The sequence below is a fragment of the Pogona vitticeps genome, chromosome 2 (assembly GCF_051106095.1).
Source record: "Pogona vitticeps strain Pit_001003342236 chromosome 2, PviZW2.1, whole genome shotgun sequence".
NCBI lineage: Eukaryota > Metazoa > Chordata > Lepidosauria > Squamata > Agamidae > Pogona > Pogona vitticeps.
Genome location: NC_135784.1, coordinates 176,477,977 through 176,496,886, shown reverse-complemented (window position 1 = coordinate 176,496,886; position 18,910 = coordinate 176,477,977). Strand labels below are relative to the sequence as shown.

Genomic DNA, 18,910 nt, shown 5'->3' with positions numbered 1-18,910 from the left:
AAACCCACAACCGTCAAACAAAACCACCCCTGGCTGCATTTTTCACTGAACAGCGTATTGGTTTTCCCAACTAATTGGCCAGCATCAGACTTCGATGTGCAAAATCTGTTCCCCTCCCCCTCCCCCAAATATTGCTATCTTCCCACACATTGGCGAGGCGTGTTTGGACACTTATCGGAAAGAGCAGATGGGCGACTTCCTCATCAAGATATGAATCACTGTAGCTCCCTGCATGTGCATTTTGGCTTAGAGATGCACACTATGCCACTCAAAAGCACTGATACCAGATGAGCTGAATAATTCAGGTCTAATGTAGCTGACATTACAGAGGCCATGGTTTAGCTTTGCCACCTTTGCACATATCATCAAACATCTTCCAGTTTGGGGGGGGGAAGGGGGGGTAGCTACAATGGCTCTAAGACAAATTCCAAAGATCCCATGCTGGGGTGATACCTTTATTACTCCAAGTAAAAAAGCATAGAAGTCTTTGTGCAAGCTTTTGAGATAAAATATTTCCCAAATATTTTTAATGGGTCTAGTGACTATGCTTTAAGCTTGGTTTCTGTTGGGAACACTTATCCTCAAAAGCAACAATACAGGTGTTGCAGCAGTGATGGATGCACACACAGATATCTGTGGGAGCTGTTGCCTTACCCCTCCTCTTTTGCCTCCTCTACCTTCAGTACGAGTGTTCTTGACACAAGGGCCCTACGGAAAGCTTGTGATTCTCTGCATTCTCTCAGAAATTCATAACTCTTTCCCACTCTCATATGCTTTAGGAAGACAGCTGAGAGGTTGAGGCAGCCGGAGTGCCATTATCTAGGCTCACCCTTCCTTCCTGAACTAGGTACTTCACCTCAACTTAGCATCTTCCTCTCCGATGGCCCCCGTTTCCCTCTCAGAGATTTGTCCTCTCTCAGGGGTGGATCAGAAGGAACCGAGCCTAATTCAGTAACGGATCCAACAAATGTAAACTGCAGCAGAGGCAGAAGCAAAGGAGTGTTGTTTTCTTTTAAATTTGGTGGGATCTTTCACACACTCACATATACAGCTACACAGGGCTGTAGGGCCAAGTGGTTACAGCCAGCAGGCCAACAGCAACCCCGACATTCCTTCATAAAGATTTGGAGGACAAACCAGGCTGAGAATGACAGACAAAGGCAGAAGGAAGCAGCACAAGATGCAAGAGGAGGAGGAGGAGGTTTGTATTTTTAGCGTTCATGAAATATTCACTGGCTGGGCTGTGTGTTGCCAAGCTGAGGCGAAGGCGACCCTGCACAAGCTATTTATAACCGGCTCCGGCTCCCCGCCCGCGGCACAGGTTCTGCGTGGAAGTATGGAAAACTTATCCATAGCCACTCCAGAGGATCCCACACGCCCCCCACTTACTCAGTTATTAACCCTCCTCAGAGGAGGCTTTTTCCACTCAGCATCACCACAAATGTCCCCCTCCCTTCCAACCCTGCCACGTTCTCCAAGGTCTTTGCTCTTTCGTGTTCTTCTATCACACACACACACACACTCTCTCCTCTCTCTTTCCCTTTGCAGTTCCAGCCACTCCATGGAACAGCAGCAGGATTACAAAGGGTATGAAAGGGGAGGTGATCCACAGAGAGCAGGAGACAGTTACTAAAGGGAGAGGAGTGAGAAAGGGGGTTTCAATCCCAGGCACAGAAGGCAATTCCTCACTTCCTTCGCACCACTGCAGGAGTGGGCTGTGGGATTCAACGAAGAGGCTGGTTGGCTGGAACACCAGGAAGGCAAGCTGATGGATGGAGGGATAGGACAGAGAGTTTTCCTCTCATGGCCTGGTGTCCTGGTTTCTTGCTCTGATTGATTTGCCAAACGATTTGCTGAGCCTGACACTTTCTCACGCCAAGAGCAAAATGTTGACCGCTGTCTGTACTTCCACCTTGGTGCGTTCTGGAGGTCCTGCGCAAGGCGTTCCCACCACCCTTCTGTCTACAGCATGGCACTCATCCACCCACCCACCCAGGCCCTTGACACACACACACAAAGCTAGGAGAACACAGAAACCTGCTTTGCATTTCCATCTTTTTCACTCTTGCTAAGCAGAAAGCCATTAATGTGTAGACAAGTTTATTTGGGGGGACTCAATTCACCCCAAATTGGAGTTGGAAACCCTACGGCTGCTAATCACAAGCAGTTTCCCGCTCACCACAAGCAGGGATGAAAGAACAGCCCTTGCAGGACGGCCCTTGTCTCGAGGTGAAAGCCAGGGCTCTGTACAGGGCGGCTCCCTGTAATTCCATTTGTTACATAAGGCACAGATTCTGGATATCAGATACCGAATCTGGTTAAATTGGGATTCTAAAGCTTTGGCTGTTTCAAAACAAGAGCAGCAGGTTCTTAGTCCTTAAGATCTCCAACTTAGTGTTTGGGGCAATGTTAGGGTTAGCACAGGAAGGGGAAGAGGGAGGAGCAAGTAAGATCTCAGTTCTTTAGGAAGCAGGGACTTCACTGTCTCCTGCATGAGTAGCAATATCTATGAAAAATGTAGACAGATTTTTCCTTCTCTGCATAATTTACATAGGTTGCAGAACTGTGCTGCTCCTGCAGCAGAGTGCCTTCCCCCACCCAACAGGCATAGATAGGCACAATTCTAGTTTATTCGGTTAATCTTAAACAAAGGTTCCATGGAAGAGACCCAAACGTCCATGTTTGGGGCTCTGGAGTCTTCAGCAAGCCTTGGAAGAGTTCAGGTTGCGGGCAGCGAGTGATACAAAACAAAACATGCCCAGCGGGGGGGGGGGGGTACAGGAAGTGTGATTAAGGAATAACAAAAGATCAGTGAATCCCAGATTGCAGAAAAGATGAAGGCTTCCTGACATCAAAGCATCTTGTGCTCTGGGGTAGGGAGGAGGCACAAATTCCCTCCATGCCCATCTCTTGACAGATCAAGGGTATTTTTCCAACATGAGGCTTAAGGCCTTAGTCAGGTTTCTAATCTGCACACCAAAAGTCTACCATGGCCAAGGACGGTCACTGCAGAACCAGTGACTCTGCTCTACTGTTTCTTTATGAGGAGCCCCCTCCTCAGTCTGCCTCTTCCCAATATCCGCCACCATGGGCACTACAAAGGCAAATAATGGTCTCCATCCAAAGGTTGTCAGTGCTCTTTGCCACAATTCTGTGACCCAGAGGGCAAATGTAAGCTAGGATGTTCTCAGGAGATTTATTGGATTTGAAAACATACCAGTGTTCTAACCAGTTAAGTCACTTTCTTTGGACGACAATTCCCAGACTGTTAAGACATCATGCTATGTAGCACTAGCAGAAGCAGTTTATTCAAGACTATAGAACTGTCAGGATATTGCTTCCCGCCACAGTATTTATTTGTGATGAATAAAATCCCTCTTGAATCCGAAAAATTGAGCTGGCTTTCACACGCACTAGTTTAAATGCTCTCATCCAAAGTGCAAAATTTCAACAGTAAATGATGGAGGAGGTGCGAAACCTGTTGGGTAGTCAAAAAGGGCAGATGTAGGTTTTGGGTTTTTTTTTTTTTAAGTTCACTTCCTGATTTAATTTATATCCCACTTTTGTCACCTCCTACAGCATAAAACTGAAGGCTGCAGACTGGAGATGCTTGAGCTATTCCACCATCCAGAAAACTGAGTAGCCCTAGCTGGCTTAGCTTCATGAGGTGTCTTCAGACCATCTCATGGGACTGAGAGCAGATGGTGTGGGTCAGAGCGGTCCCAGAGCTTTCAGCAGCCCCGCTTATCCTGCTTCCGGACGTTGGCTCCTAATGGGTGTCGAAGGATTTGGCCAGCCTACAGGAAAAGCCACACTGGGATGAACAACCTCTTGCATGCTTTGTGAAGAGTGGAAAATGGGGAGATGGAGCAAAGCAGAGGCAGTCCACCCCTGTGGAAAGTCTCCTCCTCAAATGCCCGCTCCCCAGTGTCAAAGACTTCAGCAGAAATCATTGCTTTTTAAAACTTTTCTGTGCACAATAAGAGCTAGAAATGTTAAATTAAAAAAATAAATAAAAGCAGGGGCTCATAAGTCAGAGCGAAACCTTCCACACAAATAGCAGGGCCGTCCTCTGCTTTCCTGAGTTGCAGCAGCTCCCTTCCCTATCATTAAATGTTGGAGAGTTTTTAAAAAGCTTCTTGCCATTTGGCGTACCAATGGAGGCTACCTGAAGAAGTAGAGGGTTAAAAAGAAAGACATTAAAAGGTCTGGCTCAACATCTGGGTCTCTGCCTGCGTTGGAAATATCAAGTCTCCAGGAGAGATCCTGAATGGTTCTGCCTACCACCCTAAAGCCTGATCCACAGAAAAGCAGCTACAGAGCTTACTGGAAGAATAAGGTAAGGACAGATGTAAGAAAGAAGGGAAAGAGTCAAGCCTGCGCATGGCTGCAGTGAAGCATGTGCTTTCCTCTCTGCTGCAGTGAGATTGAGTGGGAACAGCCCCTTTTTCTTCCTGCTTTTTGTCAGAGTCCTACGACAGGCGATGCCACTAACAGGTTTTGACAGCAGGTCCCCATGGAGACTGCCATTTTGACTGCAGCAGGAAGCCGCCCCATCCCCTCCTGCCCCCAGTTTCAATGATGATCCAAAAAGGTCCCCTTTACAGCCAGTCCTGTCACGGAAAAGACATGGGGGTGGGGGTGGGGCAGGGATGCCAGATCTACAAGCAGGTACAAAGAGTGAGGAGGGAATACAGCCACCGCGCCCTCCCCAATACATTGGTAACTAGCTGTGCCCAGCTCCCACGCTCGTTCGGTCCCAGGTTCACAATTTCAAAACATTCCTTACAGTTCAAGTCCAATGCCCACCTTATGCAAAACATGCAGGAGACTATTCAGACAGGAGTAGCTTTTCTTGCAGCCTGCCTGATGTCACTGTCCTCCAATCCTGGAGTCAATATCCAGGAGTGGGATGGAGGCTGCTATAATCTGTGCATAAATCTTCCCTGCCCAAGCCTTGATCTTCCAAATCAATGACATTGTACTATTTTTTTTAAAATTAATCTCACTTCTTCAGGATTCTGTCCACATGCTCTTTCCCTATCTCCTTTTGTGCAGAAATGAGAATTTCTTGACAGGTGAAGAACTAAGCTGGACGGTACCCATGGCATGGATATTTGTATGCCAATTTTGCAAGAAGGTCCTTGGGACCGGCATCCCTGGCACGCAGCTGACTCCTAGACCTTCCACAAGCGTCATGGGAAGAGGCTGCAGTGGCCATCATTCCCCAGCTCCTAGTCCAGTGTAAAAGGCAGCCCTCAAGAGGGTTGGAGTTAGAATCAAATGTGTCCCATCCAATGGCTGGAACCTTGTTGCTTAGCACGGGAAGTTGCACTAGAGAAGGCCCATTGAATCAATGGGGACTGAGTGACTCGACTCCTCTGTTAAGTTCCACTCATTCAAATATGTACTGAGTCACAACTAGAGTAAGCCCATTTGGATCAATAGAACTGATGGAGGAGATGACTCACCAAATCCCTATTGATTCAACCGGTCTCCTCAAGTGTGATTCACATTACTAAACCACAGGATGTCAGCAGTTCTTTCTCCCCTTCAGGTATGTGGGGAGGGTGTCCTGCTCAAAGAAGGGACCTAGCAAATGTGGGGGCTGCGCAGTGCACGCCTCAGGGGGCCTCCCCAGATCCCTTTTCTTTCTCCGACATTGAGCCAGCACCAGCCATGCCCCTTGCGTGCTTTATCTTTGCGGTCATGATGATCCGCTCTCCTTTCAAATTAAGCGGAAGCACACCAGCCTCTGGATTACTCAGCCGGGGGTGTGCTGGGAACAGGGAATTCTTGATGACCAAGCACCTATTCTGAATTTCATATTATTTTGATGGATTTATATTCCTAAATATGTAGGCATTTCCAAGGCACCTCACGTTCTCAAGGAAGTAAAAAGCAAGAAAATCTAAATTGATAGCATCTACCCAGAATACCTTCTAATCTGAGCCAGCACCAGTGTGCCAAGAGGCAGAATGAAATTTGGCATGCAAAACGGTGCCCCCAATATGCAGAGCATAGACATCATCTGGGTTAGGGAGACTGGCACCCCACTTGCCCCTCCCTTTCCAGAGGCTTTGGACTCTAACTCACATATTCCCTACCCCTGCTTCTGCTCTCTGGGACTTAGGAGATTTCTACTCCAAAAAATCTGCAGGCTGCCTATCCATGACTATCCAATATGTTCACTCCCTCTGTCACTCTCTCTCTCTCATTTTTTTTCCAGATCATCACTGGAACAACCAGGCAACACTATCTGCTGCAATCAATGCCAGAGAGACATGTGAGCTAAGGAGCCCTCCATTCAGAGTTCATTTCTACCACACAGAAACTCACATTTCCAGCGGCCTCAGAGGTCCCAAACACACCATTAAAAATCCCCCTCTCCTATCAGAAAGGGGAGCCTTGCGAACCCACAACTACTCAGTTTGGCTGACATTAAAATAGCCCAGCAGTAAAGTCTTTTGGTTTATCTCTGCCTCCCACTCCCGCAGAGCTTAGAAAGGCTGCGTTTTGGATAACATCCCAGAATCCTCCAGACAGCATGACCACAGGGCCTCCTGGCAAGCTGGCTGAGGATCCTGAGATTTACAGTCCAGAAAGCTTAACACTTCCGAGGTTGGTTTTTTCCCTCAGCTGAGGCCGTAACTGCAAAATGGCAAGGCCCAAGCTGGCCCCCTGCTGAGAATGGCCGAGTCCTCACCAATGCGGCTATCCATCACATAGGTCTCGATGATGGCGCTCTTCCGGCACAGGTCCTCAGCCATGGAGGCACTGCTGACCTCAAGGTGCTTCACCTAGTGGAGGAAGAGGAACACCCTTATGAATTCAAGCACAGGCAATGTTTCCAGCACCGGGAAGTCTTTTCCTAGTCACTGGACTGGAAGTATATTCCAGGGCCACTAGCACACTGATGTCCAGCGCTGCCCATTCTGCTGCACGAGGGCCAGTAAACATCCGGTGGCTTCACAATTTCTCAAAACCTTCACCCACCATTCCATTCCCCAACCAGGTCTCTGGAGTTTCAATACCTTCTCTTCCAGCAGCCACTTTTCCTGCTGAACTTCAGCCAGACGCTGGAACAGCTCGGAGATCTCCTCGTCTGAGAGGTCGGCTGGCCGTGGGGGCTGTGATTGGGACTGTGGGCTGCCTGTGGTTGACTTCAACAGAAGAGAACATGTTGGAGACAGAGAAAGAGAGAAAAAGAGAAGAGGGAGAGAAGCAGGCAGGCGACTTCTGATATCCACAGCTCCCTCCCGCCAAGTAGCATTTGGAGAACACCCCAATTCCAAAGATTTCAAGTAAAATCATTTCTCTCTCTCTTAATGCTAAAGGGTTTAATGCAGTTAACTTTTGGCTTTCAGACTGCAACATCCATATTCCATCAACAAAGTTTATACGGTGCTGCAGCTAATGGGAACTGTAGGCTAAAAACATTTGAAAGGCTGACGCTGATGTATATTATGAAAATAACAGTTCAAATCCAATGGTTAGTCCCAAGATAGAGTAAGCCTGTTGAATCAATGGGACTCAAATAAGTGCTGATTTACCAAGCTCTCACTGATCATGCATCTACTCTAGCTGGGACTCACAATCAGATTTAAGATAATTATTACAGTGACACAAGCCTGAAACTACTGACCACTTGTACAGACAGAGGGCTGGCCCCAGGACTTCCATCAACATAAGGCAATTGGGGAAATGATATCACCTGCAGACTTCCAGAGCACAGAAGGGTTAGGGATGCATCTCCTGGGGAACATTAAAACCAGTAAAAACTACAGAGCAGATGTTTGCAGACTGAGAACAGCAGGAGAGCTCAGGAACCCAGGAGAACAGGTAAGACTCCACCTATCTGTTAACTTAAGCAGATGGGTGGACTCCTACATGCATGATGCTCTCTAAGTTATAGTGGTTGTAACCTGTGACATGTACTTATGTATCTTTCCAGTTTTATTGGCAGACCACTTTCCCATCTAGTGTGCCTAAAAATTACCAATTCCCCACATGACTGGTGCTTTTCTTTTTCTTTCTTTTTTTTTTTACTGATGTCTAGACTTTGACACATGGAGAAAACTGATTAATGTAGAGACTCAAGTGTCTATAAACCAGGAAGCCTTTGACAACCCACTGTCATTTGCCTTGCAGCACAGTAACATCTTTTACAAGCCTGTGGGAAAGATTTCAAAAGACCTATGAATTTAACATTGGGTTTTTATACTGGCTTTATTAAATTCCACTTGCAACAAACCTGAGCTATCTTTTTATATTTACTAACTGTTGTCAGTTGTCTCGGGTGCAATTTTAGAGCAGAAAACGTGGCTTATAAATATTGTGATCAAAACAAAGTACATGAAGTGCTCTGAGCACCCAACATATGCTTATGCAAGTTCTTTTAAAATGGCGGAGAAAGGGCCCTTGGGCCTCTGGTTGTTTGAGCTGTAACTCCCATCATCCCTCATCACTACCCATGCTGGCTGGGCCTTCCATGAGCTGAGATCCAGAATATCTAGAGGACTTCAGCCCTGAACTAGTTGCTAGGGATGCTTTTCTGCATGGCAACACCCAAGAACATTCACTGTGCGACACCTCATGCTGGAATTTCCACTCTTGCACCAGTGAAAATGAGCAGTGTGGAGTTGTGGGGAGGGTCACATCGCCTTGTACAGTGAATTTCACTGGCTTTATGGAGGACAGGGGAGAAAAAGACAGCGAGGCACAAATGCTGAAACACTGGTTTCAAAATATGGAAAAGCTACCTCCATTTCTGGACCACAACTCCCAGAAAGGAGGAGTTTCTGAGAGCTGTAGTCCAAAACAAGTAGGCACTGCATAGCTTGGTAGCATCTCCATCTTTGCAACCAAAATCGGTTTTCCAATGAAAACTGAAGGGCAACTTAATTCTTCTTCTTCTCACAGGAGCCAGTTTTCTTCTTCACTCTTCAGATGCCACTTTTTAGGAAAAACTCAGACTCTTCCACCTCACACGGAAAGGCCAACTTGCCCCTCAGAAAATGTGCCAGAGACTCTGACCCTTCAAGAGTTCCAGCCTCCTTGGTTTTCACCACATAAGGCCCCTTTGGTCGGCTCTTCTGCCCTGGGGCCCCTCACCTTGTTACTGCCAGCCACAGATCCCTCTTTCATGATTTCACGGTAGCTGAAGGACGAGATGCTGCTGCTGTCGCCTGTTTGTGCCCGACTGGGTGAGCTGATATCCGCCAGGACAAGATCCTCAATACCTGAGGAGGCAAGCAACAAGGAGAGGATGTCAGGAAAGCCAGAAGGTCAGACTCAAGACATTTTGCTGCCTGAGGCAGAGCAGTGAATGACACCGTCAGCCACCTCAGCACAATACCTAAAAGCCAGATAAATTGTTTTGGTTTCGCGTGAAGCAGAGCATCCCACGTGCGACTCTCTATATTGCTAGCACTGAAAATACAGCAATAGCAAACTGGATAAACAAAACTGGCTACCTGAAGTCAATGTCTGAATCTGCCTAACAACAGGGCTGATCTTGAAGAAGGATGATGTTTCTCAGACTGTGAGGGAATCAAAATCACTTCTCAGACATCCTGCTCTGTGTGGCAGCTAGATATGTGGTAGCTAGCTGGACAATTCACTAGAACAGAAAATAATAATAACTGTGCGCCATCAAGTTAATTCTGTCAGCCCTTTTCAGGATTTTCCCAGTAGAGTATACTCAGAACTGTTTTACCACTTCTCTCTTCTGGGGGCACCCTGGGACTGTGCAGTTTGCCCAAGGCCACACAGGCTGTTTTTTCTCCCCAGATGTGCAGTGAGGAACCCCACTTCTGGCTTTGCAACCAGATATCTAAACCACTGAGCTATCTAACCAGTGAGAAAAACCACTCTGTAAATCAGAAGCAGACAAGTGTGGAAGATTAGGGGCAAATGTTTGTTCCCAGGATCCAAGAAAAAGGCATGGTGGGTAGAAGCTGGAAGACGTTTCCCATTTCTAGTAAGCACATGCATTTAAGTTCACACGCTTAATGCTCTGAGGACACGTCCAGTTCTAAATTGATCCCTACTCTCACATCTTCCACCATCAAATAGCCCCTTTCCTTTGGAGCATCAAGCTCTCCTGGCAACTACAGGAGTACCAAATGGCTCACAAGGGCCAGCTAATTAATATCCAGTTCATGTAATCAGAGATGCACAAGATTTCTGAACAGCAACAAAGGCTGCAGCGACGGGATCAGGAACTGACTGCAAGATCCCAGTGTTTGTGCAAGTGTTGTCTTTCTAATAAAAATCCTTCACAATCTGTATTAACCATGGTTAAGACCGGCAGCAGAAAGGTAATAAATGTGTGTGGAACAAGAGCGACTTGGGAAATGCAGAACCTTACAGTTCAATCCTGATCTCTGATTAATTGATAGGTGAGATTTCTACAGCTGAGCCCTGATTAGCATTATCTACGGTTAACAGTCAGTGTAACTTGAAGCCATAGTTATCAAACTTGGGGTTCTACAGGACCTTGGACTAAAACGTCCAGGAGCCTTAGCCAACATGTCTAATGGTCAGAGTTTCTGGGATTTGTAGTCCAAAAAATCTAGGCCCCCATGTTTGATAATCACTGATTTAAAATGAAAGGTTGTTCGACGAAACAGTGAGAGGAAAATGGGCTTAGGGAAAAGGCAAAGACTACAGATCACTCCCCAATCATGGTTAAGGTTCCAGGAGGATTTTATCTGCTCAAGCCCTAGCAGTATCCCTGCAAAACAGATTCTTTACTCAGGACTTACAATCATTTGCTTGGATTGAATTCTCAGCTTTAAGTTTCTGCCCTTACCAGTGAAAGCTCAGAATACAATAAACCACCCAGTCTTGTCAAGAATCTTTCCCACTATGCTAACACTGGGGGTGGGGGGTGTTTTGCCACTTGGTATTTTTAGTAGAAGCAAAGGATATAAGTAGCAACAACAACTTGTTAGCTTGGCTATCCTATTCCTTTAAAAAGGGTGGAACTAGAGAGTTTTTTCAAGTGCTAAACTTGACTATGAAGTTGGAGGGCAAATCGACTGTTTTGTGTAGCATACACTTCTCCCTGCCCGAAAGTGACAAGGCTCATGGGCCAGAATCCTGTATGTTTTCTATGCAGGCAAAATGGTCCGTGGCTTGTGCGCTTGTCTTATTTCTGCTGACTGCTCAAGGGGGTACCCACTACTTCCTTCTGCCAACTCAGAGCCCATATATTTTACTTTGGCGACCTCCAGCTTGCACAAATGCAAAGCGCAGATAGTGAGAAACAAATGCGGGTTTGTGACGATTGGTCCTTGCTAACAAGACTCCGGCCATACTCTAGAAAACATTTTAATATTTATAAAGCAAGAGTGCATGCTCAGGATATGTAACAGTGTGAAAGTATAAACAATCTATATTAAGAAAAGTGGAGCACACTCTCTTGCTGAAGAGCAAGGTACTATCCTTGCAGGATCAAATCTAGTTTTACTTAATCTAGCATTCTTTCAGCGATCAGCACCAAGAAAAATGGTGAAATGTGACCCGTAGTCCATTAGCAGGCTGAGATTTAGCCCAATCCTGAGTGCTACTTTGAAGATTTTTACTCAGCCAGGAAGCTCACTTGAGTACCCAAGGGCCAATATGTGGCTGTATTCAGAGGCGAAAGTAATCTAGGGTAAGAGAGCCTAGGGGAGAATGAACGAAGGAAGGATGGGAGAAGCCGATGACTCACTTTCCTCACGACAAACCAGAGTTTATTGTGACATCCAGATCAACCCAGCCTCTCTCAGCCTTAATTCCTTCACTGCATCTTAGTAATGAGAAAAAAGGCCTTGGGTGGGGAAGGCTATGAATTTCCTGCCATCTCCCCAGGAGAAATGGCAAAGCAGGAATGTGATTTAGAAAACTGTACACCCAAACCCAAAAGGCAAGTCACTTTTGCCACAGCAGATTGCCAAACGAAGCCTCCAGTACAGACCATCTGGCGCATCCATCAAACCCCTAAACAATTAAGCTAGCTTTCTTTTGTTTTTCAAAAACAGCAGGTTTAGCAATAGTGCTGGCAAAGAAACACTAAAAACCACAAAATGTTCCGTTTTTGGCGGGTTCATAACCCACAGAGCAGGTCCTGGAGCATCCAGGACTGGCCTCTGGACCAGCCAAATGTGCCCACCCCTGCTTTTAAGGCTTTCCTCTTTGTGGGGACAGTTAGTACTTCTGAACTGCAGCTCCAAAGTCTTCCATCTTCCATTTTAGAACTTGTTAGAGCATGTTTCTTGCTCGGAACTCTTTGAGCTGCTGCACCATCCAGTCTGCCTTGGCTCTTTCCTCTTGCACGTCTGAACACAGCCTCACCCCTTGCGCCATGACAGTATCCTTTGCATTACCTAGCCCGTGATCATTTCACATGGATGCCAGGATTGAACCTGAGACCTCCACCTACGTAACGTCACCCCTTTGCCTTCCCAGCTTCTCCTCAGGCTCTGTCTCTTGGATCACGTCACATTGCAATGTCTTTCCATCTCAATCCTCCAAAACTGTAGATTATTATAAAAGCAGTGCAGGCAGGAGATAGAATCTGATCCCAACAGCATTATGGTAAGCACAACACCACCATAAATCTACTCCGCTTCAGATTTTTAAAAGGGCAAAAAGGTAATTTTCCTCTTTTTTCATCCTGAAAAAAACCCAACAACAACACAGCCCCATGCTTTCTGCTATGCACTTCCCTGCTCTTTCGTGAGAGGTCTCCCGTTCTGATCACTTAATCACGTCTCCTGCACACCCACTTGGCTTCAGAAATCCCGCAGCATGCTACATGTTCCCAGCCTATTCCCTGAACAATGAAATATCAATTCTAACTATCCCGCTGCCCTGCCCACCCAGCACAGTGGGGGTGCTGAGGGCTTCCCAGAGGGAGAGTGTGAGGTGCGTAGGAAGTGAGAAATCCTCTGAGTGAGCACGGCAGCTGTTGAGCCCTGGCTGGTTAGAGCTGCCAAAGAAAGGCACCTCTCTCACCCTTCTAGTGCCCTCAGATCCTCCTGTTACCTCAGGATTCCTCAAAGGCTTCTTCTTTCCTTCCCTCCCTTCCCTCTTCATCTCAAACATTCCCTTTAGGTCCCCTCCCCTTCTTTTCTTTTCTCTTTTCTCCATCTGCAAGCTGAGCCGGCAGGTCACTGGCCTTTTGTCAAGAAGAGAGGCGAACGCAGCCGGCTTTTAAACTTAACTCCATGCGGGGTGGGGGGGGGGGGATAAGAACTCTTGGAGAGAGAAAGAGCCTTTCTTGGAACACAGAGAGAGATGGGGAAGGCCGGCAAATGAAAGGAAGTGTGTGTGTGTGTGTAGGGGAAGGAGGTAGAAGAAGGCAACGAAAGTCCCTCTGCATCCCAAGGAGCTGTGAGATCAAAGCAGCCAGATGAAAAGGCATCTCTGGCCTGCAATTTGCTAGGAGCCAAATGGCAAGGCCTCCTGGGGAACCGGAGGGGGGGGGAACCGCACACTTCAAGGCCTGCATTCAAGGCGCAGGAGGGCGGAGGCTGTTCTTTAGCAGTACGTAACAGCAGCAGTCAAGACTGCCTCTCAGAAGCAAGGGGACGGTTAAAAATACCCTTTTCATTGCACTCTTGCTGTCAGAACTACCTCCTCCTTCCTTGTCAGCCTTCCAGCGCAATCCCAGTTAGAGGGAACTTCCGGAGGGGTCTGTATAGGATTGACGGAGAGGAGGAGCTGGCCCAAGAGATGCAAAGTGGAGAGAAAGGAGGCATGTGGCGGCTGCGGGAGCAGCTGAATGGATTTTTACTGGGCAACTGGGTAGGCCGAAAACCGGGAATTCACGCGGCCAGTGAGTAGAGTGTAGGGACACCTTGGAAACGGTCACCAGAAGCCAGAACTGATTGGACAGCACATCATGATGATGATGATGATGATTGCGTACAAAAGTGTGGCCTTTGGGACTGTCTGGAACACTTCTCCTAGGTGCTCAATGCACCCCACTAGAGAGCAAGGGTGAGCTACCTTCAGAGGCCTTCAGACTAAAACTCCCCTCGGCTGGCTTCACCCGTGAGGAGGGACAATGACAGCTGCTGTCCAACATCCTCTGGGGTGTCGCCTGCTGCCGTCCCCTGACACAAGAGGGCTTTTCCTAGTTTCACAACTGACATGTTAGTATCACTCCCTTCTTTGACGGAGGGGCCAGGGCTGAGTTTGTCATAAGGGAGGCAGGAAGTCTACAAGGAGAGGTTAGGGTTTCAAGACACGGGCAAAGGGCAGCGAGCAGACTCAACTCATTCACCCTTCTCCAACTTGCGCCCCAACTGTGGTTTACAGCCATTAGCTCTAAAAGCTGTCAAGGAGGGCGGCTCATCTGCCCTTCACAATAACCACTGCACTCAGCTTGCATCCATTGACGTTGATGAGATGTGCAGAATGGTGTTTTTTTGGGCTACAACCCCTGGAGTTCTCCAGGCAACGTAGCAATTCTGGGAGTTGTAGCCCAAACATCCCAGATTTGAATACCTCTGCAGACATTACGAAGATGTCTGATGCAGTTCATCTGTGACATGGAAGTATTTCTCCTCTCCCGTACATTTGCAATTGTTTCTCCTTCTCTTCTTCTCTCCTGACCATGTTCCTTAGTTTCCCATTAATACTCTAAAAGAATAACCTTTTGACTTCTACTTTCAATTCTCTTTTTCTTCCCCCCCCTCCAGTCCTTGCACTCTTTGAAAATCTCACTCTGGTGGCTTGCTCCAAGCGCAACTTCACATGAACAACCCCACTCTACCCCAAAGGGGGCTAACCCAACAAAATTTGCTGCTTGAATCACGGTTGCAAACTCTGCTCCCCTATGTTTTAAGTCAGTGCCCAAAGCCAGAAAATTTATTTTTTGTACATGAAAAGCAGAAAATCCCACAAGTGCCTCTGCTCCTCCCAATGGTAAACACACAATAATAATAGCAATAAAAACCTTAGAACTGCAGACCTGGAAAGGATCCTATGAATCAGAAAGTCCAGCCTGTCAAAAAGGCACAGTGGAAAATCGGACTCCCAACGTCTATCTTTGCAACCAGAGACCGAAACCACTGAGCTATCCAGCAGTTCTAACACATTGGATTTCTAATTTCACAACACCAAGGTTTCCCCATCCTATCTAATGGCAGAGCCGGGCCTGACCCCAAAGCAACATGAATCCTTTCATACATATACCATGACATGTCACAAAAAGGTCCAGATTTTGCACCCACATCCTCCCTCCTCCTCAGTCGCCTCCTTCTCTCAGGACTCAACCAGATGGCTCATTTAGCTGATCAGGTGCTTTTAAATGCTGACATCTCTCCAAGGCCCGTCCAACCTGCACAGTTTCCTACCTCCAGTAGACCACAGGGCTGAGACCGCCAGGTGTTTGACTGACTACAACACAAACTGGGCAGGTGGCTGACTACACCTGTGATGCCTCTGGAGTGGAGAAGAATCCTTTCTTTTAAAAAAAATCATCCCCCAGGAATACTTCTAAAGTTATCCATAATGCTGAGCCAGGAGCTTAAAAAGCTCCCCGACTGAGCAAGTTCTTACTCAGAGAACAAGATGCCCCACTTGCACCAAATGTTTCATTTATTCAACTGGGCTTAATGTGGCATTTGGAAGTGGATCCTGAAGTGAACTCAGTGTTGCATTTCAGAAGGATAGATCACAGGCTGTCTTTACTGCTGGAATGGGTAAGAAAGGTTGGACAAGGGTCTAAGGGTAGACCCTTGTGCGATCGGCGTGTAAGCTAGCAAGGATTCCTGCCCAGGCCCTCTTAAGCATTGCAGACTAAAATGGAGTCTACTGCTCAGATGGCAATACAGAATTATCAAGTCCTCGATATAATTTTAGCTCAGCAAGGAGGAGTCTATATCTTAATTAATTATTCTTGTTACACAATTGTAAATAAATCTGGAACCATGGCTACTCATGTCAAAATACTGCAGCATGAACTCTGCACTGTAATGGACTTGATTTCTGGGCACAGGTACAGAATGTGAAAGGGTGACTGGGAGAAATCCTGAAGCCTCTCTCACCAGATTCATTATTTTCATAATAGGCTTTGTCTGTTTTTCCTGGTGTTGTCCATGGGTATCTTTATTGCATTGCACTTGCCAAAGAAAGTCTTCTCCTAAAACCTTCCCTCCAGAAATGACAGGTCTATGTAAGAATGATCTCGAACCATTTTGAGCAGATGGGTAAGAGTTTCACTGAAGAAAGAATTTACGTGGGAAGCTATTATCATATGTGGTGGTCATGTGGAGTAGCGAAACAATATTGGAAAAGAGTACATGTAATGTTGGAACAAATATTGCTCTGTAAAGTGCCATTAACCCCAGAACTGTTTTTATTGAGTATGATACCTGAAAATATAGATAAGTCAAAGAATTATATAGTTATATACATAGTTACGGCAGCTAGAATTTTATATGCTAAAAATTGGAAAAGATCAACGGTACCGAAACAAGAAGATCTTATTGAAAAGATACGGGAAATAGCCGAAATGGACATTTTATCAGAAGTCATGAAGGACTATCCCTTGCAAAAGGCAACAGAAAGATGGGATCTATTTAACAAGTGGACAGAATCAACAGGCGGCTTGTGAACAGTACATATTGAAAGGAGATCTGAATCTAGAAGGCAGAAAAGAGTAAATAGAATAATTTAAAATCTTGATATGGCAATAGGTACAGAATGGATGAAAGTATGTTATTTTCTCCCCTCTTCCTCATCAATCCCAATTCCCTTTTCCTTTTTGTTATCCCTTATAAAAAATAAAAAATACAAAAAAAAAAAAGAAAGAATTTTAAATGTTTATTTTTATAAAAAGAGGTGAATGAAGAGGAAGAGAGAGGAGGAGTAATAATCATGTGTCCATAACTGGGCATTAGAGTGGATGTGGAGGTTTGCATTCACTGGGTCAGGTCAAACGAAAGTGTTATGATAAAGCATTTCCTGATCACAAGGTCAAAACAGCCAATCGGAGAAAGCTGCACTGATCTTGTTGTAGTATTGCTTTTCAGCAGTTATTTTTATTTTATGCATCCCTGCCCATGCTCAATTGTTTACTTTGCATTCCCAATCAGAACTATAAAAGAGTAATTATCTGGTTATTTGGGGAGACCCGCTTTGCACCTATATTGTGTGCTAGTGCCTCTCTGCTTTTGAAAGCAATAAAATTTTATTGTTTTATTACTGAGATTCACTCTGTGTTCTGTTTTGTGAAACTCCCCCCCCCCCGCCCAGTCAGAAAAATGAGCTGGGCTGAAAGGTCGCCCTTCCCCAACACTATAATCAAGTGATTTCCCCAACCCTAAATAATACTGCTGAAACAGAAAAAGTCAGAAGGAGGGCAAGGAGTAGATTACGGTTCTGAAAGAACTATCAGCTCCACTTGACATAAGAAGGCTCAAGACAGATTTCTGGACTCAGGATTCACTAATCCTATGTGCAGGAAAGCAAGAGAGAGCTGAGCAAGATTCCTCAAGGAGACAGGTTGGAAGTCTCATACACAGATCTTTACTCTTTCTCATGACTTGCAAAGCCAAGTTAATGGAAAAGAGTAAAACTGAAACATACAGGAAAGTGATACGCTTAATTTTTGTGATGCATGCAGCCTAGAGAATTCAGCTTTTTCTTGAGACATACTTGAAGCAGGGTGCTGGCTTTTCTTGTTCAAGGCACACTCTGCACTGGCCATTATTTGAGCAGCTATAAGACAAGGACCTGTGAAAAGGACTTGTCAAAACTGCATCCCATATCCCTGTAACCTTAAAATCAGGATGGCTTTTCCACATGATGAGGTGAGTCACCAGCCTCTACATGCAGCACGTCTTCTGAGGAGCTAGTACATCTACAAATATGATTGCACTTCATTTTAAGGCCAAGGGACAGTTGGGGGTGTGGGGGAACAGCAGCTAGTCCTCTTTCCTGGAGAACTTTTGAGTAAAACAAGGCCATTTTAAAACAAAGTGCTCTATTGTCTTAGTTTGGGTACCTATATCACAATACAGAGTAGGGACGTGGTGATGCTGTGGGTTAAACCGCAGAAGCCTTTGTGCTGCAAGGTCAGAAGACCAGCAGTTGTAAGATCGAATCCATGTAATGGAGTGAGCTCCCATCGCTTGTCCCAGCTCCTGCCAACCTAGCAGTTCGAAAGCATGTAAAAGTGCGAGTAGATAAATAGGTATCGCCACGGTGAGAAAGTAATGGCATTGCATGTCTAGTCATCCTGGCCACGTGACCACGGAAGATTGTCTTTGGACAAATGCTGGCTCTATGGCTTGGAAACAGGGATGAGCACACACACCCCAGAGTCAGACATGACTGGACAAATTGTCACGGGGAGCCTTTACCTTTACAGTACCTTTATCACAATATAGAAACAAGGAATGAGAAAACAGCCCAGCTTTGTTAAGGCCAACTCGAAGCATTTTGCTCTCTGAGGCAAGGGATAAGAAGCTGTACAGAACCTGGCAGATCTTGTATGTGAATTTTGCTTGAGCAAGGGTGATGTGACATATTGTGTGTGCGCGTGTGCACGCGTGCGCGCCTCCGTCTGCTTAATGCTAAGGGCATTCCAGTTTTCTGATTGACACTTTTGAAGGAAGTGCCTTCACCTTGATTACAACACTGCTCATAAGAAAGGGGAATGAAAGGGTGGTATTGACAGCCCTCCCCAGCCTGCAGTCACCTCTCACCTGTCCTGCTCTTGCTGTTGGTCAGAATCTCTTGAAGGCGCTCCTGGAGTTTGTCTGCTCGCTTCCGTTCCAGGTGGAGCTGCCTTTTGAGGTCCTTCAACTGTTAAGGGGAGAAAGGTGGGAAGAGGAGGATCAGGACTGGAGGCAGAGCTCACCAAGGTTTAACAGCTCACGAGAATGCAGCAGCTATGCTATGTCAC

The 18,910-nt window shown here is 46.2% G+C and overlaps 1 protein-coding gene across 2 annotated transcripts in view; it reads right to left on the bottom strand.

The window, feature by feature from the left end:
* GRIPAP1 (GRIP1 associated protein 1) overlaps positions 1-18,910 on the bottom strand; it is a 56,322-nt gene that overhangs the window by 9,079 nt on the left and 28,333 nt on the right. For both annotated transcript variants that reach the window (XM_020797572.3, XM_020797573.3), the window contains 4 exons: positions 18,711-18,810; positions 9,115-9,242; positions 7,035-7,163; positions 6,707-6,800 (listed from right to left, as the gene is read on the bottom strand). In XM_020797572.3, coding sequence (XP_020653231.3) covers positions 6,707-6,800; positions 7,035-7,163; positions 9,115-9,242; positions 18,711-18,810 — 451 coding nt within the window. The remainder of the gene's footprint in view (positions 1-6,706; positions 6,801-7,034; positions 7,164-9,114; positions 9,243-18,710; positions 18,811-18,910) is intronic.